General features: G+C 42.7%; 1 protein-coding gene across 1 annotated transcript; it reads left to right on the top strand.

Annotated features, from left to right (window-relative positions):
• The first annotated feature begins 274 nt into the window (after positions 1-274).
• Positions 275-12,905, top strand: ANXA8L1 (annexin A8 like 1). The gene is made up of 13 exons (XM_053984083.1): positions 275-450; positions 562-608; positions 3,606-3,696; positions 3,960-4,054; positions 5,130-5,243; positions 5,981-6,071; positions 6,677-6,756; positions 7,372-7,431; positions 7,923-8,016; positions 9,813-9,908; positions 10,153-10,211; positions 11,055-11,177; positions 12,519-12,905. The coding sequence occupies exons 1-13, from the start codon at positions 312-314 to the stop codon at positions 12,573-12,575; spliced, it is 1,146 nt and encodes a 381-aa protein (XP_053840058.1). The 5' UTR covers positions 275-311; the 3' UTR covers positions 12,576-12,905.
• The last annotated feature ends 9,802 nt before the right edge of the window (positions 12,906-22,707 follow it).

Genomic DNA, 22,707 nt, shown 5'->3' on the forward strand with positions numbered 1-22,707 from the left:
GAGTCCTGTTTGGCAGTGTTCCAGATTAGCAGAGCTAGAAAGAGTCGGTAATAGTGAATCCCTTATTCAGTTATAGTTGGATTCATCTAGTCTCTTTCATGCTGAGAAATTACCTGGTTGTAATTTGTATGTTGTATCTGTGCCAGAGGCCAAAATGTCAGCAGGGAAGGGTGTGTATTGGGAGAAGCAAGCAGTGGAAAAATTACAATGAGTCAACAAGGTTGAATTTAGGCCTCCTCACAATGGAAGCCTCGTTTATTAAGCAACTTGATCTCTCCCTGTGAGCTCATATGTGAAAAACAGGTTGAGCCATGTCAGAGGGTGTTGCCCTGTGGAATTTGGAGATAAGGATGCTTTATACCTGCGTGTGCCTCAGAGGCCAGTTACATTCTGCGGCTTCCAGAGGGAAACAAGCCTCCAGAGGAGTACAGTTATTCCATTTTTCTTGTGGTAAGTTTATTGAAAGGAACTTTTGTTTCTTTCTCTCCTCCCCATGCCTCCCTTCAAATCTCAGATTCCCAGACTTTGAGGTGTGATATGTGTGGTTTTCTTCACCAACAGACCCAGCTAGCACTACTGAGACCACAATGGCATGGTGGAAGGCCTGGGTAAGTAGAGGATATACTGACACTCTGAGGTTTTTTGGCACTGGAATAAGGTACCTTATAAGTTGTATCAGGCACTGTGTGGGAATGAACAGTTTCCTTTAAAAATCAGCAAGACCTTTTTACTGTTTTTCTGGCTGTAAAATAGCATTCAGCACTTCAAAAACATTGATAAAGGAGGGTGTTGATATGGTTGCTGGCTATAGGAAGAGGAGCAGATCCTACCTGAATCCTTAGCTGAGAGAGGTGCAGGGGGTGTTTATATCCCTGTGTTCATGGGGAGATGGTACCATGCAACAGCAAAGTTACACAGTTGAAGTCTGCAAGCTGTGGGCTCCTTGTCTGCTCCCTTGTCCTGTGGCAGTGAGTTCAGGGCGCTGGCCTGTCCCCAGTTTTGGTCCCCTGCTGTGCTGGCAGGCTGTGGTCACAGAGAAAGATATGGTCAAGCCACAATGTCTATCTTTGGTGGGTTTTTAATATTGCAACAATAATGTGGCTTGAACAGCCTGTCTCTTTGCCAGGAGCCAGAAATGCTGTGTATGTTCTCTTGAAAATGCTTGTGGCTTTGGGAGGAATGTGGCAGGATGAGGAGAAGCTCATGGGGTGTGCTGAGGCAGCACCTGGGGTCTGGCTCAGACCAGGCAGCAGGTAGCCCTGGTGCCACCTCCCCCATCAGCCTTTGTGGGAGGCCAGGTTTACTACCAGGTCTCAAAATATTTTTTTTTTCCCCAGAAAAATTCAAATTGTAATCTTCCTTCTGAGTTTTCTCTGCCTTCCTATTTCCCTTGGAAGTTTGGTATAATAAAATAGATGTTTTTCTTGAGCTTGGAGTAGCTCTCATTTAATTATTTTCCTTTTGGATGATCTAGTCTCTTCTACCCCCAAGCTGGAAATAATTTGTAAATTAGAATGAGAAAAGAAGGAGAAAAGCCCTTAAACTCCAGTGATCTCCTACCAGTTGGTGTTGTAGGGGGTGGAGGCATGAGAAGAAAATGAGAGGTCCAAAGAAGGATGGGGAAAAACTTTGGTTTCCTAAACCCTTCATTAAAAAATACAGTTCAAAAGCAGAAGGAATGAAAAAAGGTGTAACTTTCTTAGAAAATACTGACTGAACAAAATGCAAACAATAACCCAACCTGTCCTCAGATTCCAGCTTTTTAAAAAAAGCCTATCATTTAGGTTTGGAAATATTTTGGTAGTAAAACTTTTATTCCTTCTTCCTTTCATTTATAGGTAAAACTTTCCACAGCATCAGCTGTAAGATACACTGCTTCTGCTGTTTTCATGCCAATTATTTATATTTACATGAGCACAAATGCCTTGAGTAGTTTCAATTAGTGAGTTGTAGGATTAATTCAGCTGGGAAACAAGACCAAAGTGAACAGGGATTTTCTGAAAGGCTGGTGCAATTGTACGTATGCTGCAACAGCTATGGGCACAGAGAATGAGGTGCATGAGTGAGTCACAAATGTGCTACTCAAGCCAAGAAGGGCCGTAACTGTTTATCGGAATTAGTACCAAAAAAGATCATTGTTTAATTTGTTTCCACTGCCTCCAAATGAAAGCCCAGCTTTGTACTCCCTCTTTCACTGAGTCACCAGGCATGGGTCCAGAATGTTTCGGGGTTTCTTCGCAGGGCCCTTGCATGCAGCTGGAGAGGATTGACCATCCTTTTCAAAGCAAACTCAGATGGATGGGTCTAACCTGCCTCCCAGGGAGGCTGTGGTGGTGCTGGCCATCTTGGCAGAGGGCTAGAAAAGGAGCACTTGGAATGGTCCTCCCAGCTCAGCTAAATTCTTCTATGCCAATGATAAACTGTTGGAGGTGGGAATGCCACCTGCTCTTTTTTCTGCAGTGACATCTTCACCTCAGCCTTAAACTTGCTGCTCAGTGACCATTTGGATTCAAAGCTGCATCTCTTGTAAAGTTTCCTATTGACACCATTTGCTTCACAGCTGCTCTTTCTGCTGGGAGCAAGTTGTGGTGGTGCAGGAGTGTCTCTGTGCTGGCTGTAAAAGCAAACTTTTCCAAGTCTTGCTGATCGCTGAACGCGCTGCCTCTCTCAGTACTCCTCATTGTCACTGCTCCATGCAAACGTACCAGCTGTATCCACTGGTTGTCTTTCACATGGGAAGTAAGAGCAGAAGGGATTTGCATCATAGCAGGAGGCTGATGGGTGGCACTTGGTGGTCCATGTTATGTAAGTCAGGTGGGACAACCCTAATGATTCCTTCTGATCTGTAATCTCTGATTTTTATCTCACTGTGAAGCCATCCCCATTAAAATATTTATCAGGTCATACTGATACCATTAGTTTAATATTAACCCTGCCTCTAAACGCAAATTTATGAGAATATAGTAGTTTCCAACTTAAATATCCTTGCTTCTGGGAAGGAGAAAATTGTGTCTATTATTGTAATAAAGTGATGATGATTCTTCATGCCTACCCACCCACATACTTCCCCTATTGACAGCACCAGCTTGTGATAGATGTGACAATATATTCAAGCCAGTTCCTTGACTACCAACTTTGTTAAATTATGCCTGGGTTCTGGTTGATGGCCCTACTACCTTGTGGTCACTAAAATAAGTTTCAGTGTGTCTTTTATGCCCTGGGATTGATACTGTCAGCACCTCAGGGGTTTGTTAGGAGGATTCTTGTGTAGCTGTATCTGATTCTTGGTACAGGGAAGAACATCAAACCTGCAGTCCTCCAGATGGATCTCTTCCTTCAAAGTAGTCTTTTGACCCAAATCCTTCCAGTGGAGATGCTCCCTTCTTGATACCAGCTGTGCAGAAGTGCAGCAAACTTGTGTTCTCTTTGGAGAGAAACTTGTATTCTCTTTTTGCTCTGCTGAGAAACTTCTGGCCAGTCTCTCCTATTTTCTGTGACTTTACCATGTGTAGGCAATAAGTAGCATAAATGTACTTTTCAAATACATTTTCTTCAGCTGATGAAAAGCAGTGGTGGAAAGTTGTGTATTTTTCTTCTTCTTTCAGAGTGAAGCAGAGGGCAGGTCCGTGGCAGGTGCTTTACACTTTAATGCTGCACCTGATGCTCAGACTCTGTACAATGCCATGAAAGGGCTGGGTGAGTTGACTCCAACCACATATGTAAATTCAATGTTCTTATAATTGCTAAGTTGAAATCAATTCCATAGGAAATTTGCATCCAGAGATATCACTTCTTTTTTACTGTGAAAAATTAATATTAAAGTTTCCTCAGTATGTACTTGAGCTTCTAGATAAAGGCAATGAACCATACAAGGTTGTCTGAGTATTCAGATTGGGATTTTGGACCAGTCTCAGCTTATTTTGTGCACTGTATTTATGATTTACTGTTGCTTTCCACAGGGACTGATGAACAAGCTATAATTGATGTCCTAACCAAGAGGAGCAATCTGCAGCGTCAAGAGATTGCCAAATCCTTCAAAGCACAGTTTGGAAAGGTTCTTCCAAAACAAAGCCATATTCAATCACTGGTTTACTGCATGCAGGATGTAGTAAATGGGCGTACACTTTATCCTGAAAGCATGATGCAAACTATATGCAGGTCTTCTGTGAATAAGTAGACTAATATGCATTTATAAGGCCTGTGATGAATGTGTAAAATTAATGTTTGACCATGAAAAAATGTTTTTCATCTAAAGATTGATTTTTTTAAATGCATTTTGACCAGAAATACTTTTTTAAAATCAGTTTTAATTTGAAGTGAAGCTTCTTATTGATTTGAAGCTGTAGCAAAAATTTATACCTGTCTAAGTGACATGTTGAGTAAAATATTGGTTTGTTTCAGGCCTTTTTAAATGTCAAAAAAGTTCAATTTAAAGACTTATTTAATTACTCTTGTATAGAAATTCCATGGTTATCGACAACTATGTTTTCCTTTGTCTCTCTTTGTTTCTTTGATAAAATCTTACTTTTATTGGGAAATTTTTTTCACCAGCAGACTGTACCCTCAGCCCTACTGCGACCCTTCCTGGAAAGGGGACTGCCATGCAAAAGCCTAAGAAAGGGGAGGGGGTGGGAATGGAACAAAGAATAAACAGAGCGCTTGCATCCCACTAAAACAGAGAGAATCCTACTCTAGGAAAACCTGCATTATAGTGACAGGGAAGTCTGAAGTGTATCTTCAAGCAGTCTGCAGTCCTGATTCTGCAAATGTCCTAGGTGCAAGTTTATATGCAGGCTATGGGAATCTCTCTGAAGCTACACCCTTGGTCAGTGCAAGGCCTACAGCTACCTGGTTCTGCTCAGTGAGTTGAGCAGGGTGGAGGAAGACTTGCTACAGAATTAATTATTGAGAGAGACCGAATATCAAGAAAACAGGGAATGTGTAAGCACCTAGACAAATCCCATTTTGGAGTTAGGTGCCTTTTTCAGTCTCAGGACCTTTTTTGATGAACTATCAACAATGCTGTCATTCAGCTTCATTACTTGGGCCATGGGGATGGAAGCAGCATGTGCAGCAAAATGATCCTGTGGGTCTGTTTATGTAACCATGTGATGATGCACATTTGACAGGATCTGATTGAGAACCTGAAGTCTGAATTGAGTGGCAACTTTGAGAGGCTCATTGTAGCTCTGATGTACTCCCCATTCAAGTATGATGCCAAGGAGCTATATGATGCCATGAAGGTAAGCAAATTGCATGCTGATATTTAAATAATAGCACAAATACAGTGCTAATTTCTTGCACTTGTGCAAGTGTTAATAGCTGGACTGTTACATGGTTAAGTTTGTTGTTAGCAGTAGCCTTTGAGAAATACTTAATTGTAGTATTAATATTTTGGGGGAAAATGCTGCTTAAATATTTATGGCTGTAAGAAAGTTTCTGTACACACATGATTCATAGAAGCTGGAAAGACAACAAAATTAAATCCACACCCAAACCTGCTGCCTTGCTGCCCCAGCTGAGCCATGAAACCTTTAAGGAATCAAGGAGTGGTAGTGCAAGGGCCAGGCTGGGGTCAGCTGGGATCCTACCTATTGGTAATGTACCTTTACAAGTTTCAGATGCAGAGTGGTCTGTTAAAATGGTATAAAGATGGACTGACTAGCCAAGCACTGGTCTCCCTGCATTCCTTTAATGCTGTCTATTGTCAAAGATCTGACTCCAGAAAAGCATTGTGGAAATGTAGGGTTATATAAATCATCCTTTACAAATTAGGCACCTTGGTAAAAGAAACCGTGTTCAACCCAAATGGGTTTTGTGTCTCCAGCTTTCATCACGATGGTTTCTTACAGCTCAGCACATAGCCTGACTTTGCTGCCATCCAACTCCTCCCTTCACCATACTTCTCTAGCAGTAAATCACCCTCCATGACTAGATGCCTTTCTCCACCTTTATTTCTCCACTGTGTTTTCTATTATAGGGTGTGGGAACAAGGGAAAGTGTTATCATAGAGATCCTGGCATCTCGGACAAAAGCACAGATCAAGGAGATAATCAAGGCTTACAAAGAAGGTAAGTGCCTGGGGCTCAGATTTCTGTGGTCAGAACACAACAGGAAGGCGTTACCAGCCAGCACTGTCAGCAAGAAAATGGCTTTTCTAAAAGCATTTAACTCTAAAAGCATTGTAACTCTGCTTTCAGCTGGCAAACAGAAAATAGCTATGCTCAGAGAAAATGAAAATCCCTTTCTAGATCTTCATCCAGCTGCAGCAAAGGGTTAGCAAATTACAAATTTGGTTCAGTTTGGGTACAGAATATTGTCAGAACCTAAACAAAACTATAGCTGTGCACTTGGCTTTTCTCCCCATTAAATAGATGGGAATTTATCAAATATGTATTTGTAAATATTTTATCTTGTTCATCCCTTCAGCTATACCTCTAAAATTAGCTCTGGGTTTATTTCTTGGACATCAGGGGAGCTAGTGACTCAGCTGGATGCAAATGCTGACCTGGGCATCACAGAGGGTGTGAGCTGCTCTCAGCCCTGGTTTTTTTCCTTAATGACCCTCTTGCCCAGTGTCAGGCTATTGTGTGTGCTTGGGTTACTGGTAATGTCTTGACGTATCACCTAAATAAATAACAAATCCTTCCCTTTCCCTTCTCTTTCCCTTGCATAGAATATGGTTCTGATCTGGAACAAGACATAAAATCGGAAACGAGTGGCTACTTAGAGCAGATTCTGGTTTGCCTTCTTCAGGTAATGCTAGAGAAGAGAAGTGAGGGTATAAATAAAGGTCTTCACACTTTTCTCTTCTTTTTTGGAGAAGACATGCAATAGGAGAGCCAGTACAGTCATGATCACCTGCAGAGACAACCATGTCACTTGGACTGGATCTGTTTCAGCTTTAGTGTGACTGAAGCAGGGAAATCTCTCTCCCTTAGCAGCAGTAAGAGAGCTGGGAACTTACAGCCAGCTCTCCTGCAGAGAGACACCTCACTTTCACATATGTGTAAAGCCAGTGTACTCTGCAAGGGTCTTTAAAAGTGCCACTCCACTAGGATTCACCACTTTTCCAGGGTCTGTGCCCTCAATGCTGAGTGCATTTCATTTACCCTACCACATTTTTGGAATTTTCCTGCCTGGTAGCACAATAACTGAACAATTTTTTACTCTGCTTCATATGACTGATTTCAGCACCTTTCAGTGAAGGAGTTTGCACTTGTGCTGTCTGAAAATATTACTGCTTGAGTACTCTGCAGAAATAGATAGCTGAGAGGATAATTGATCTTTGATCAGAATGAATGCCCTGATCTTTATTTATGGAAGAATCTTCATGAGACAAAATTGTTACCCTTCTTTTTCTGCTCATAGGGTGAGAGGGACAATGCCACCCTCTATGTGGACACAGCCCTGGCTCTTCAGGATGCAGAGGTACTCTCAAATATATGAGATCACTGATATGCCTGGATTCCCACCTTCTTGAACTTCAGTGTGCTTCAGTGTCAGCAGAGGGTTGGAGTCACAATAATTTGGGGTGGGGTTATCTTTAAGTAACTTGAGGTTTTTCAATTTTGCCTGCACTGCTGAGCTCTGCCATTCCAAAGAGGAGTGATGAGGCCTGGGTTTTGGCTCATCTGCTTTTGATATGTGAAAGTATATGGGTATGGTGGAGTGGAAGAGCAGAGAAAAGGGAGGAAACTCCCAGCGGCTGCAGGGGTTAGAAAGGACAGAGATAGTGGATGTTCCATTTGTTTAGAAGACAGAAAGGTTTTCATAACCAGCTGTTCTAGAAGACTCTGGTTCACACAGTGGTTACAGTTACTCCAAACCCCTTTACCCCAGCCATGCCTTCAGCCAAGCTCTGATCCTTGATCAGCTGCACACACAGAGCAACTCACTAATAACTGTGTGCTAAATTACAGACTCTCTATGCTGCTGGAGAGAAGATACGGGGCACTGATGAGATACAGTTCATCACCATCTTGTGCAAAAGGAGTGCCACACACTTAATGAAAGGTATGGAGCAGAGCCCACATTACCATCACTACACTCCCAAGCCTCCAAAATGAGAAATCACCCTAGTCAAGAAGAAGAGGTGGGGCTATAGATGAGAGACATGAGTGGTCAGAAATAAGTACCTGAGTTTGTTTTCTAATTCCTGGTCACCCAGTAGCCAAAAGCTGCCAGCAGATTTTGTGAAAGATTATGAAGATTTAGTTCTGCTGAAAATCAAGTGGCTTTTCCAGGAGTCCCTATACAGTGGTGATAACTGGGTAGTTGTTTTTATAAATTCAAGAAGTGAGTGACTGAGTACCATCCTTACTAAGTAGGAGCATGTGGTGAACAGACACGTCCCCTTGGATATGGGTTCCTATGGGGGAAAAAAAATCACTAAAAAAATAGCTGGTTATTCGGTGCTGGAGAATCACAGGGTGCAGCCTGCATTTCTGCCCCAGGTCCTTTTGAGGGCATCAGAGGCTGCTGGGAGGGAAGACACAAGCCCTGCTCCAGCTGAGACCTCAGCTCCCCACTGTCCATGCAGCAGAGACCAAACCTTGTCATCTCAATGCTTTTGAGGTATAACAGATTTTGTTATATTGCCTGAATCAAGCAGGCATATATAAGTACTGTGTGAATCAGGTGAACCTAAACTGATAAATTTAACCAAAAATAAACCAGATATGCCTGAGCTTTTTCTAAGCTGAGATCCTTTGCAGCTGTTTCTATGCCCTGGAAGCCAGCTCCCCCTTGTGTTTCAAATTCAATCTCCCAAGGTGACTTAAAAAATAAACAAGACAAACAAAAATAGTTGGTCTCTATAGTATTTGTCTGTATCCGTCTTTAAGAATTGCATTTCACCTTCTTGTGATAATGCAACCAGTCTTTTGAACCTACTGTGGCACTAAGCAATTTCTTCTGTGCTACAGCCACCTGTACCTATTTGTCTTTAAGATCTGAGTGCAATTATTGCAGCTTTTAAAATTTGTTTTTAATAGAAAAAGTAGTTTGAGTTGAGAAGTTTGTATCCATCTGTCTATTCTGTATTCCATTTCCCCAAAGTGTCTTGAGTATTGATAATCTTGTATGCTGAGTAAAGTTTCTTAAGATGTCTATTGCATTATATAGCCATTTTCCTTCTTTGTTAGTCCTAGGAAGCTAGGAGTAAAAATAGAGATCTCTGTTTCTGAGCCTTGAAGTATCCAAAGTGTATAAGGCAAGCAATGACCCTGTTGCTGAGCTTTAGTTACTGTAGGAACTCAAATATCTTGGAATCTGTACCTGTATTTTGCTCATATTTTCTCAGTTGTTTTTATTTTAAATTGTGGTTGAAATAATACGCTTCCCCAAATGGTGTTGTCATCATTTTAAAGTCCATGGGCTGTGAACTGCATAGTCCTACATTTAAGTTGATTTTATTTTGGCTCCTAAAGCTAATGACATCAGCAACCACAAGACCAGGTTGTGCCTAACTTTGTTGTCTGCTTTATTTCTGTGGTTAAAGACAGCAATAAAGGGTCAGATTCCCACAAAAACTTAAGGTGACAGAAATTCCCTCAAGTTAGGGAATTAAGAATCATGAATGGTTTGGCTTTTTGTAAATGTTAACATCCATCTTTGTATCCAACATGATTTCTGATGTTGACTAAAGCCTCCTGAAGCTGGTGCAAATGTGGCCATTGCTTTTGCAGGATCTGTGTGCTCATATTGCCACACAAGTAATGCCTGCAAATATTGGGCACAAGATGCCTCGAGGGTTACTTGGTAAAAAATATAAGTTCTTTGTGTTTCAAATGTAAGTTCTTGTGTTTCAGTGTTTGAAGAATACCAGAAACTGGCTGGCAAGAGCATAGAAGACTCTATCAAGAGTGAAACTCGTGGTTCACTTGAGGATGCCATGCTGGCTATTGGTAAGTGGTGACCTTTCCCTTTGTTTTGTCAGAGTCTGCTGCCTTTTCTTCTGCAGCAGCTGACTTATATCAGATGAATCTGCTTTATAAAGGTGTCTGGTATGAAGTAAGGGGTACCTCTTGGATAAGATAAACTCAGATTCCAGGAGCACACTGAATTAATGAGAAGCATGAAGGATCTGAGTCACTTCCTTCCCTGGGCTGGAATTACCATTGATTCTTACTGAGCTTTTTGTATGCCTAGTGAAATGCACCAGGAACATCCATTGCTACTTTGCAGAGAGGCTGTACAATGCTTTAAAGGTAAGACTCTCCATTGCAACACACTGGTTTTCATATGGACTTAACTTGTAACCTGGCTGCCACCAATTCAAACTAGAAAAGCCAAGGTTTTGATGAAATTCAGCAGGTTTAGTGCAATTGTTGCAAGTAATAGCAGAATCCTTTCAAACAGCTTGAGAAGAAAAGTACCCTTTAAACTCAAGATAACAAGGGAGTCTGGCTTTTCTGGCTTAAGAGTCTGCAAGGAGCCCAGGCCCTTTCTGGAACACAGACAAAAGAGGCTTTTCTAGGCGGTTGTTTATGGTGAAGACTTGCCTTCCATTTAAATAGACTGGAACACAGTATTTTCTTTTTAGGAAGCAATTCTCTCAATGGCAGTATAAAATGAGAGTTTCAAATGGAGTCACATAAGGTATTTGCAGACTGTGCCCCTGTAATACTTAACTGATATGTACAAGATGTCAGCTCTCCAAACCTTTTGGAAAGCTGAGGTAACGGTTTTGTTATCGGCATGACCTTAATTCTCCTGTGAGTGATTAAACAATATTGGTTGAAGCCAAACACTGCCTGGGTGATTCTGCAGAGGGACAGTCTGTATTCAGTACCAACTCCCACCTCTGTAGCATGTTTGCTTTTGTATTTGACTTGTGCAAAATTTGTGCACACCTCCATGGCAGGCTTGTGGTGCTGGCAGTGGCCTCTGGGAGTGGTGTGAGGGTGGGCCCTCCTGAAAGAGTTGCAGATGTTCCACAGAAGAGGTGCCAAGTGGTGTTTGAGAGCTGATTCCTGCTGCCCTGGACTAGTTTGCACAACTTATCCCTTGAACACCAGTAACATCACAGACTGCTGTATCTGTTGTTCCAGGGGGCTGGCACCGACGATGGAACTCTGATAAGGGTGCTTGTTTCTCGAAGTGAAGTTGACCTAAATCTTATAAAGCCTGAATTCAAGCGTATTGCAGGAAAGCCTCTCTCCACTATGATTTCGGTAAGCAGAATCTTGATATGATGTTCTCAGCCATTGCATGTATTCCTAATTTTTCCAGCACTGTGGGATGCTTCCATGGTTGTTTGCAGCAGCAATTTTATTTCTGCTATGATCACAGCTCTCCTTCACTAGGGCTGTTAACAGCCATGTCCTTGAGAGACACATATGTCTGAAAGGTGAGTCAGACCATATGCTCTCTGTGACTTGGACAAAGCAAACCCAAGGAGATACTGCACTAGGATTTTCACTAGGATTTTCTCTGTATCCATGCACTGCATGACATTCTAGATATATCTAAATTAAATGAATCATTCATGTTATACTTATCCTATAGCTGTTACACTGCTGTGCCATTTTCTTCCCTCTCTCTGCCATCCTTAACTACCTCAAGCCAGTGCCATCCATATACATCAAAATAATGCTGGGGTATTTTGTTCCTTTTCCTTTTCCTTTTCCTTTTCCGTTGTTTGGGGTTTTTTTGCTGCCTTATCCCAGGTGAAAGCCTGGTCTACACTGTGATGAGATAGGTTCAGAAACTGAACCTTGTCAAGGATTACTGTAGCATTGTAGTTTCAGCTCCGAGTAAATGTGCCTCCCCTGTTAGTGCTGAAATGCTGGTTTTTACCATTTGTCCCCAGGACTTTGGGACATTCCTCTGCCCCTGTGCAAATGGCACAGAAGCCCTGTCCTTAGCAGTCCCTATGGCAAGTCTGGTTCTGTAATGAAGGGCCCTTCTTGTAATTGACACTGTCAGTGTCTGTCACGTTGATTAATGATCAGTCTTCAAGGGTCTGTACAGAATATTCATTCCTTCTGAGAAGTGGAACTAGCTTTACACCTGTCACCACAAAACATTCAAAGGGAGGAAATTTTCTTTACCTAGTGAATATTTTATGTAGCACTTCTAGACCAAAATGATCATATTTGTGGCTTTTTTAAAAATGCCATGTGTCAGGGCTAAATATACTTTTCCCTTCCTGTAGGGAAGAGGTGCTACATAAATACCCAGGGACAAAAAATCTGAACACAACAGGTTTGCTTGCTGTCATTTGTGCTGACTTTGTGCTGCTCTGTAGCACAGAATCTTGATCAATTGCTCACCTGCATTCCAAAGGAAAAAATTGGACTTGATGAATGTTATTTCAGGTGGTAGCTACAAGCCTCATTTCTCCATTCGCTTTTGATGGTGTGTCAGCTGGCAGCAACTCTGCTGAAGTCTGACTTGCTCTTTCCAAAGTCCTTTTCCTGTGTGGGCATATTCCACAGACTGACAACGTCAGCACTTGGAGCATGCAGAGGAACTTCCATACTCACCTATTTTTTAATATTTTCTCCTGTCAGGAGGATACCAGTGGCGATTACAAGACAGCCTTGATGAATCTCTGTGGCAGTGACTGACAGACTCTAGGAGGAAGATGTTGAAAAGGACACAGAGAGAAGATTAACTGTGAACAAGGGTCTGAAAATGTACTTGTAGAAAATCTTTCAGTTGATCCAAGTGAGGGGAAAAAGAAGATCAAAGTAATGGTTGAGATATCAAAAGCACTCTGAAGGATGTGGATGCTCATTACACATTGAATCCTATCCACTTCCCAAACAGTTTTTCAAACACAAGGGGGAATGTTAATTTCTTGTTTCCATTTTATTCTTTGATGTTTTCCTTCTATTTTAACCCATGGTGAAGGATGGCACTTTGACATGAAATTAAAGGCTCTTTTAAACCCTCTATAGCTGTTTCACAAGTCTGAACAACCCTACAAAGCTTGGGCTGCCCTGAAACTGTGCTAATTTCACCAGGACCAGCTGGTAGAGCGGGGCCATTTGATGCTTGCAGGATGGGTCTGGGAAGAGTCCCAAATATTATTGAGGCTTTAGGACATGGGTCAGAACCGAGAACTTAGTGCCAGAGGCAGTAGTTTAGCAGCCTTATCTACATAACTTCACAGGGAGCTCCCCAAGGAGCAGTGAATGGCAGAGCCAAGCTGGCTGCAAGCATGTGAAAGTTGAAGGCTGTGTGCTTAATTTGCTTCTTGCTTGTGTGATGGGGAAGACCAGCAAGTTCAGGTCCCCACATCAATGTCAGACCATGGGGGAATCAAAACTGGCATGGATGATTTGGTTTTGGTGAATACAGGATACCCTGCCCACGGGAGCAGACAGGTTGGTGTCACAGTAACTTCTCAGCAGTCAGTGGACTCCTTCCAAAATTGCCTCCAACCCCCATGACTGCACCACCAGGGGGCTGAGTTAAGCCCCAAATGTGGACAGTGATAAAGAGAGAACAGTCTGAGAAGTTTGAGACATTCGGGTCTGCCGTGACCACTGGTTCTCCATGCTTAAAGCAATCCTTTAAATGTGTAGTTACAAAAAGGTTTTCAGTAAATGTGTTCAGTAAAGGAGCTTTTCTGATCAAGTGAATGAACTTTTTGGCTGAGGGGTGCTCCCTTCCTTGCACTGCTGAGATTAGCAGGAATCAGTGCTATGAGACTGGCAAATTCAAAAGGTCTTGGTGAGTCCAGGACACAGACAAGGGTCCTGGGGTCAGGGTATCAACACACCTCAAGTGAGCACGAAGAGGAGGAGGTTTCAGTCTCTGTCCCTTTAAGTGCTTCTCTTTTCAGTGATATCCCAGTTTCTCACCTGGTCTCTGGCTGAGCATCAGGGTGGGGGTTTTTCTCTCGGTTTTTGAGGGACATGGGCCACCTCTGGGCACCACAGGACGGGGACTCGCATGTCCCTTCTGCTGGTCCCACTTGTTTTTTCACAGCCACTTGTTCTAATTGACACCGATGATCAGGCTTCCCCGTTTCGTTTTGGTTTGGGTTTTTTTTTGAGTCTGTTCGGGCCTGCGAGTGCCGTGCGGGGGCTGCGGCCGCGGCGAAAGCCGCGCTGACACCTCGCTGTGCTGGGGCCCGCCTGCTGCACCCGGCGGCGGCACCGGGCCGGCCGGACAGCCCGGGGCAGCCCGGGCACGGCCTCCGTGAGAACCAAGAGGAACGGGCGGGATGTTCCCCCCTTGCCCCCTTCGCTGTCCCTGCCAGCCGCCGCAAAGCCTGGCACGGAGGGCTGCGTTCCCTGTCCCTCGGGGAGCCAGCTCCGGAGCTCTCAGCCCACAGGCCTCGGCATGGCTACGGGCTCTGCAGCGAGCCGCTCCTCCGGCCAGAGTCGTGTGAGGAGGCTTTACTGAACGCCCATTCTGGTGCGTTCGGTGTGTATTATTTTGGAAAGCCCAAATGGGAATTTCCTGAGCAGGAAACAGGAGTGATTTACACTGCTGCACCCACAACACTCCTGTTTCCTGGAGCTGGACAGGCAGCAAGTGAAAAGCAATCCCAGCTTTGAGGGACCTAAAGTCTGACTAGAAAAGCCTAATGAAAGCTCAGCTCTTCAAGCATATTTTAGTTCAGAGTTATGTGATGATTACACTAAAACATTTGTGCTTATATCGCCCCAGAGCTCCCGTTGTTGTTATTGTTACCACGTTACTCAGGTCAGAGGTTGGCTTTTCTTGTTGGCCTGTGCTTAGTGCAGTGGGTGTGGATTAGAGCTGTTTCACTGTGATTGTGATCCCAATTTATTAATAACAGCTTGGAAGATGTAAAGTGAGTTGCCAGAATGCTCACAGGAGATCAGTAGTAAAGCTGGAAAGAGGAACAACCAGGGGAAGCTGATTCTATCACTGTAATTGCTGGGAAACAAAACAATTGTAAAACATCAATGAAGATTTAATTACATATTGATTGCTGCTAAAATGTTCCCTGGGTGAACAGGTGCTTTAATAAATCAGGATCAATTCCTAAGCTGTTCTAACCAGTCTTTTCTATGTGCAAATATTGACTTAGGGCCTTTCTATTCATTCACAATTTTATTAACGTGATTTTATTGCACAAAAATCAAGATAAAAGCTTGGCAAGGAAAAAGTAACAGGAGCAATGTAAAAAATGCTCAGGACCGGTGCAGGCCTTCTGCTGCCTATTTTCAGTCTTTTTCTTCCTCCTGTGCTCAGAAAGACCCATGTGCAGGGAGTCTCCAGGGACAGCACTAATGCCACCTTGCTGTGTTCCCCGGGTGGCTGCCGTGTGTCCCGAGACACAGCACACGCAGCAGGAGCTGTGCTACAGCCTCGGGGGTGTGGGTATGTCGGCTCTCTGCTCAGCTCACACCCAGGTGTACCTAGCAATAGCTGTCTCCAGCTGTTAGCTCTGTTCCTGAGACTTGGAAAACTAACAGAAGTCTGTCCCAGATAGGATGCTAATGCATACTTCATGTTTAACCCCTGAGAGTGTCTGTTGCAGAGAAAGCTGACCTCATTTAGTCTTGCTTAATTCTCCCAGAAACCCAGAGCAGATGTGACCTGAAACCCAGGAGGGCAGCCACAGGCAAGCAAAGGCCCTGCTTCTTAAGAGGTGTGTCATCACTGTGACTTCTGGAGAGAAGAAGAAAAGATTGGATTGCTTTGGCTTCACTTGTATTTCTATTTTGCAACAGTTTAGAGTAATTTTTGGATAAAATATGTTTAAGTGTTCAAACTGATGCTACCTTCCTGACTGTTCTTGTCAGGAAGTGGAAGAGGAGAATAGCAGATATCTTAGTCAGGCAAAGTGGGAGATCTCTTTACCATCTCATGTTAAGGAAAGTGTTTCAAGGGCTGGAAATAATCTGAGAAAGATGTTCAGTCTTCCTTTTCCCCTGCGGTTTGCTCAGCAGCACACAGACTGGCTGCTGTTGAGCGGGGCTGGGGTGGGGCCAGGCCAGAGCCTGGCCTGAGGCACCAGAGCTGACACTGGGGCATCTTTGAGGCTGCCCAGCCAGCCCTTCTCTGCAGAGCTGAGGTGGGGTTGCCAAAACACTGAACAGCACAGTGTGTGGCCCGGGGGAAGGGAAGTGGGTTGTGCTACCATGGATGGCTCCACTATTTGTTCTGGGGTGGGCTGAAGAGAGGCTCAAGGGCAGAGCACTCTCACTCCTGGGCAGATGGGAGCCCTCCTGAATGGAAACTGCTGATTATTTTTTATTCTTAAATTAATAAATTAATGGTATATTAGTGTTGATGTATTAATGTAAAATGCAATTTTTAAATACCGCTTGCCACAGATATCCAAATGGAATAATGAAGTCTCCTTGTGTTATGGCTTATTAGCTGGCTATCTTGAAGCAGCCTGTTTTTCTGGCAAGGAGGCCATCTGATCATAAAATATACACCTTCCTCAGGGATTACTGTGTGGAATCTCCTTTGCTGGGAAGATAGCAGCAAATTGTAAGATGCTAAGATGGGAGTATGCCAAAGACCTGTCAGTCCTTCTTTCAACTTCTGCCGTGAATCCAAATGCCTGAGCTGACTCCAAAGACTCTTCACTTCTCTAGTGTCCGGGGTCAATAACTGCAGAACATCCCCATGCCTGGGATGCTGCAGCACCAAGAGATGTTTTGCTTGACACAGTGCAGCAAGCTCTTCTCCTCAGACCTCATGCAAACAAGGTCACTCCAATTCACCATCTCCCCCCGTCACTGCAAACTGGCACTGTATCCCATAATACTTTGCATTCTTCCAGTTGCAAAGAAATACTTATGGTGATAATTTTCTGTGATATAGAAGTCATATGATACATCCAAGAATAGTCCTGAGAAACCTTTTCTGCATTTTGGCTAGATTAAAATATTTATTACAAAGGAAACACAGATATCTGCAGGTTCTGTACATGCAGGAACCTAACATTTGGAGAAATAAATAGCTCTGGATCACACAGAGGAACCAGTACTGTTCTTTCTGTGGTAATGAAGAACAGGATATCTTGTAGGCACAATATTATTAATAAATAGTGAGCAATGCAATATGAATCTGTAATTCAATTTAGGATTTCAGCTGAAATTGCTCTTTGGAATTATAGATGGCAGTGAGCTCTGAAATTGAATTACAGTCCAAACAGGAACTGAGTCATGTGTAGCAATGGTCTAGGGAAGCATAGACTCACAGTCAGCACTGGGCAAAATATTATTGGCAGTACTATATTCACAGAAAAGAAAGGCATTTGGTGGACATAAATGAAATTTAACTGATCTTATAAATTGATGTCAGGCAGAAAAACGGGGGGAAATGAAAGTCAGCATTTACATCTATTGATTTTAAAATGGCAACTTTATTTTTAAAGCTGATTCAAGCTGAAAAACAATTATTAAAAGCTTTCATTAATTTGAAGCTTAAACATGACATTTTGGAGGGGAAAATTTTAATATTCAGTTTGCCTGAGAACATAATTTTTACTTTCTGAAATATCTCCTGAATTTCTATTTTAGTTTAAGCCAGAGAACCACAGTTTCCCCCCCATTCCTCAGTTTAGCCACTGAGCTGAAAGGTCCCTTGTTATTTTAGCCAAAATAAAGGCTGATGTTTTTCAAAAAGGAGGGGAGAGTCATTGCTTTAAATGTCACTAGCAATCTTCTCTAACAGAAGAGGTCAGTGTTGGGGGTCTAATTTCTGAGTTTAAATGGATCCCCAAAGGTTCAAACAAGAAATAGGTAAAAAAGGAAAAGTACAGCTACAGCTGATGTCCATTTCTAGCCTTGCCAGAACTGGAACAGCGGCACAGGTTGCGCAGAGAGGTGTTGGATGTCCCATCCCTGGGAACATTCAGGTTGGATGGGGCTCTGAGCAACCTGATCTGGTGGAAGATTTCCCTGCTCATTGCAAGGGGGCTGGACTGGATGGCCTTTAAAGGTCGCGTCCAAATCATTCTGTGATTCTGTGGTAAGTTCACTTGTTCCTCACTGCTTGTCCTCCTTGTGGGACTGAAAGAAAACCCCTGCACAAGAGGGTTTTCTGCTTTGCAGACATGATAGCTCTGGATTTCTAAGCCACAGCTGTGTTACCCTGAGTAATGTGCTGTATAAAAGCCACATAGAGATAAATCTTTGGGACTGTCTGTAATGAGGCTAAATTGATTAATTTCAGGAAAGTGTTTAAAATCCATTATAGAAGTTGTTAAACAAGTAGAATTTTCAAGCAATAAAGCACAAGATGGGGTTCTTCTGAAGCACCAGGTATTGTCTACAGTTAAATTGGTAAGCCAATATGATGTACTTTTTAAGCACCACAGTAAGTCTATAGGTTCTCTCTCTTTCTCTTTCATCTAAATCATCCTGTAAGAAATCCACAATCACACTGATTGTCTCCATTCCTGCCAATCTGGAAAGAATGGTCAGAGAAGGCAGGATACTGAAAACCAGGCTACCTTCAGAGAAGAGCTTGACAAGATCATATGTCTTTACATTTGTAATATATTTTCTAACAGCTGTCTCCCAAATAAAATTACATCAGACAAAAACTTAGAAGAACTTTGGGTTTTGATGGAAGCTAGGGTGAGTAGTGTCTTTTTACATCAGCCACTAGGCATTGCAACTTTTTTTCTGGTTTCCTGGTGAACTTTTTGCATGGTTCTAATGATAGGTCATAACTACTTTGTTGAATGTTTCAGTGACAGTAAACACAGCAAAAATAATTGTCTAGAATACATTATTCCTTAAAACTCTCTCACTAGTTTAGGAAAATTGTGGCTAAAAACTGTGGCATTTGGATGACCTCCCTTTTGCTGTTCTCCAGCTAATACTAACACTCAAATCTAGTATAAATAAAGGCAAACATTAGTGATAATAAACTCTCAAACTCAGTCACTGGTTTGTTTATAGCTAGGTTGGTACTTGAGGGATCCAGTGCAATTTAAAAGGCAATAAATTGAAACAAACTCACTTGTTTTGGAGGCTGTTTATGAACCCTTTTAATTTGGTGTCATATTTATTTGGGGAAAATTAGATTATCCTATTCATTAGATGCTGTGGCCAGTGATGAATGGAACAACATTCCACATCAATGGCATTAATTGAATCCTCGCAAGCACAGATAATACCCCTGCAGGAAACAGGAGAAGATGGAAAAGTTCTCCAAAGTAGGTCTGCAAATACTGCAGGGATGAGGGAGCACTACTGGACAGCCAAGATAGTTGGCAGCAGTTGAATGCTTTTCATTTTTATGTGAGACTGCTTAAAGAGTCGTTACATTCTTTGGGCATACAGTTAAAATTGATCTCCATGGTGCTCTGGGCACCATGTATCTGACACAGAACCAAGGAGGGAGTACAGGTCTCCTAAGCTGCAGGCTTGTGCCATAACTAAAGATTTTGCCTCAGGGGAGATTTATTTCAGAGGGAAACATAATCAAAAAGACTGACAGGCCTTTCAGCAAAACTGATTTAAATCTTGGGTTTGTAAAGATACCCTGATGATTTTCTCCTAGCTCATCAATAATACATGCTTGGGTCTGTTGAGGATTTCTCAGAAATGTGTCATTCTTCCAGGGAGCATGTCCTATTGATAGAGCCATAAGCCACTGCCAATTAATTAGGGCATAATGCACTGTTCAAAAATGAGCATGAGCTTTTCGTGCCAGTCCTCTTTGATTCATGCCTCCGCTCTGATTCATGCCAGTTCTCTATCAGATGAGCAGCTGTTTGATATGAGAAAATTACTTTATTGCCCATGAAAGGTGAAAACCAGCCTGAGACATTGATGGGCTTTGGTGCAAAGAGAGTAGAATCTTCATCAAAATCTCAATTTCCTGCTTGCTTCCTATGGAAGAAGCTTTACTCTCTCACATCTCAGTGGCACAAAGCAGTGAACAGTGGCAAACTAGGTTGAAGCAACACTGCCCTGAATGTATGGGATCTCCCCAAGACCCCTGATATGACCTGTGAAGTCCCTGTATTACTGATGGGTCCTTCCCATCACTGATGTGCTTCCAGTCAACAGGCAAGAGGGGCAGGTATCCTCAGCAGGTGCACCTGAACAGTTCTCCTGTGAAATTCAGGAACAGTAGTTGGAGGGATTTTTCCTAAAGGTTCATGCCCCAAACCTTGCTGGTAAAACAAGAGCAGGAGGGCAGCACATGTCAGGAATGGTGATTACTCATGCTTAAAAAAGGAGGTACCGGAACAGGCCACTGGGAATAGTGGTGACTCTGAGCTCTCCCACAGCATGTCTTCTGCCACAGGCAGAGGGATGAAAGGCAGGAAGCAGTACCTCATTTTACTGAAGCAGAAACACTGGGGAGTGACCAGTTTGGGGTCAGCAGTGGAACAGCTGGGATTAGCATGCAGTTCATCAGAGCCCCAGACAAATCACCCACCTGACAGCTCTATGTCTTCTCACTGCCTGTGCTGGGCTATATATTTTTTCTGACCTGCACTCTCAATATTGCAGTCCTAAGAAAGTGCTCTCAGCCAAGGTCTCAATGAGGTTAAAGCAGTAATATCCAGAGAGGGAGTAACAGGGGCATCTATAAAACTAACCATTTCAGAGCACTAATTTCATCAGCAAGCAAATTGCAAATATTGTATCTAAGAACATTTCCAGCCATCTGCAGGAAGGGAATGTCACAGTGCTTGAAAGGCATCTTGTATTTATGATTGTGTCTTGCTGATATATAAATCTGGTGCAGTGAGTTTTGGATGTCATTATGATAATCATGTAGAAGAAACTTACCTTGCTTGGGAGATATTTACACACCACCTTTATTGTGGTATGTCAATAATTCCTTGTGTGTGTAAAATCCTGCTACTTTTCACCTCTGTTTTTGAGTCTTGAAATGAGTGAATACAGAGACTATTGCTAATCCCTACAGCAGGACTTGACTGTGCCTGTTGTCACACTGTAAAACTGTGATCCTGCAAGGAACAAAACTACTGGGTCCAAGGCTGATACTCTGCCAAATGTATCTCCTTCTTATTGTGGTTCCAGGTAAATATTTATAGTCTCAAACCACCTTCATCAGACTCAGTCCTGAGGTGACATGAGTCTAAGTTAAAATTCTCCCTTCCTAGAGCTGGAGATTGTGACAGGCACCAGATCTCCACTGCTGGAAGGCAAATAATTTTTATAAAATATACAGGGCAAGATTCACTACGTGGTACAGTTTGGTTTGGTTTTTGATGCTCCCTGAAACAAGCAGTGATGTTTGAGCTCTAAAGGAACCTACCACCCCATTGGATAGAGAATTTGCCTTTCAGTCTACTTGGAACCAGCACTTGATGCTTGTTGCTCCCTGGGAACCGAGTTTTGATGTTTTGACTGTCTCACATAACTCTAAACCATCTGTATTTGTAACCGATGTTTTTCAGAGATTTGCATATGGTGTAAAAATAAATTTATTTTTGCTTACCTTTTTCCTCCTGTGCAGAGGTGACTTGTAAGAACCTGACATATGAAGCTACCTGATGAGGTGGGAATGTAACAAATAACCTGCAAGCTCTCCCTTCCACTTACCTGTTAAACAGTTATATGTGTGCATACAGACAGGAGGTTTTGTGAATTGTGAGCCAAGGAACTTGGAATTTGACACCAGCACAGGTCCTTGCAACAGCCAGCAGCCTTTTAAAGAGCAGCCAAAATTATTTTTAAAAATACTTGTTTGTGAGTCAGTTTAATAAAGGACATTGTCCCACTAATCCCTGTTATAACCCTTGTTATGACACTTCCCTCACCTGATGATCAGTGGAGACATTATATTGTGAAGTCTTAAAAAAATTGTGCTGACACTGACGTCTTTCCAAGCATAACATTTCTGTCTTGAAGACAGGGTGAAGTTATTACATCCAGGCTTAAGGCTAAATAATCCCAGGGGTCAAGACTGAGCTTGCAATGTAGCTGTTAAGATATTATCCATTTGCTTCTAGAATAAACTGGTTGACGAAAACACACTTCTGTTTCTTGATAATTTTAGCATGCAGCTATCAGTGAGACCTTGATGTAAAGGGAACAGAAACTCTACCCCAGAAATAGCTCACTTTAGAAGCATTTATTAACATAACAGTCTGGACTCCAATCCTGGTAGACGATTTGTCTGGACATATTCAATGCTAGGACTGAGCACTATGGATTTTTTCACACTTCTCTTGGATTTCTGGGGTCCAGTTAACATGTTCTTGAGATCACAACCTATGGTTGGAGCAGAGAGCTGCATAAAACTTTCTTCTCCCACTGACTTTAGTAAGAGGTGTAGCAGCTAAGCACCTCTAATAAATAAATGTACATGTATCAGGTGCTTGTCATAGTAAATTGACAGAAGTTGATGCTGAATCCCAGTATTTTGAAGAGACACAGTTGGATCCTTCACTGCAAATCCTGGCAGATCACCGGGTCCTGCTTTTCTGTGTTTTGCCTGCCCTATATGCAACACAAGATCTGTACTGTGAAAAGCCTAACAGATTTTCATGTGAATATGAGAACAGAGTCCTAGAGGTACTTTCCCACTTTGCAATCTTGACCATGCTCCGAGAGCTGAGCCTCTCTCATTGTTTAGGGCAGAGGCTGGATGGTTGTGCAGTATGAAATCTGCTTTTCCTGCTCTGATACTGCTCTTACACAGGCTATGATACAGGCTATGTGATCAGAAGATGTTGCTGTTACCTGTGGACACTAGAAGGTTTTTTTAACACTGATGTGTCAATTAAGGGTGTCTTAGAGCTGCAGTTGTCAGATTGGA

Source organism: Vidua macroura, chromosome 8 (assembly GCF_024509145.1).
Source record: "Vidua macroura isolate BioBank_ID:100142 chromosome 8, ASM2450914v1, whole genome shotgun sequence".
In the NCBI taxonomy this organism is placed as follows: domain Eukaryota; kingdom Metazoa; phylum Chordata; class Aves; order Passeriformes; family Viduidae; genus Vidua; species Vidua macroura.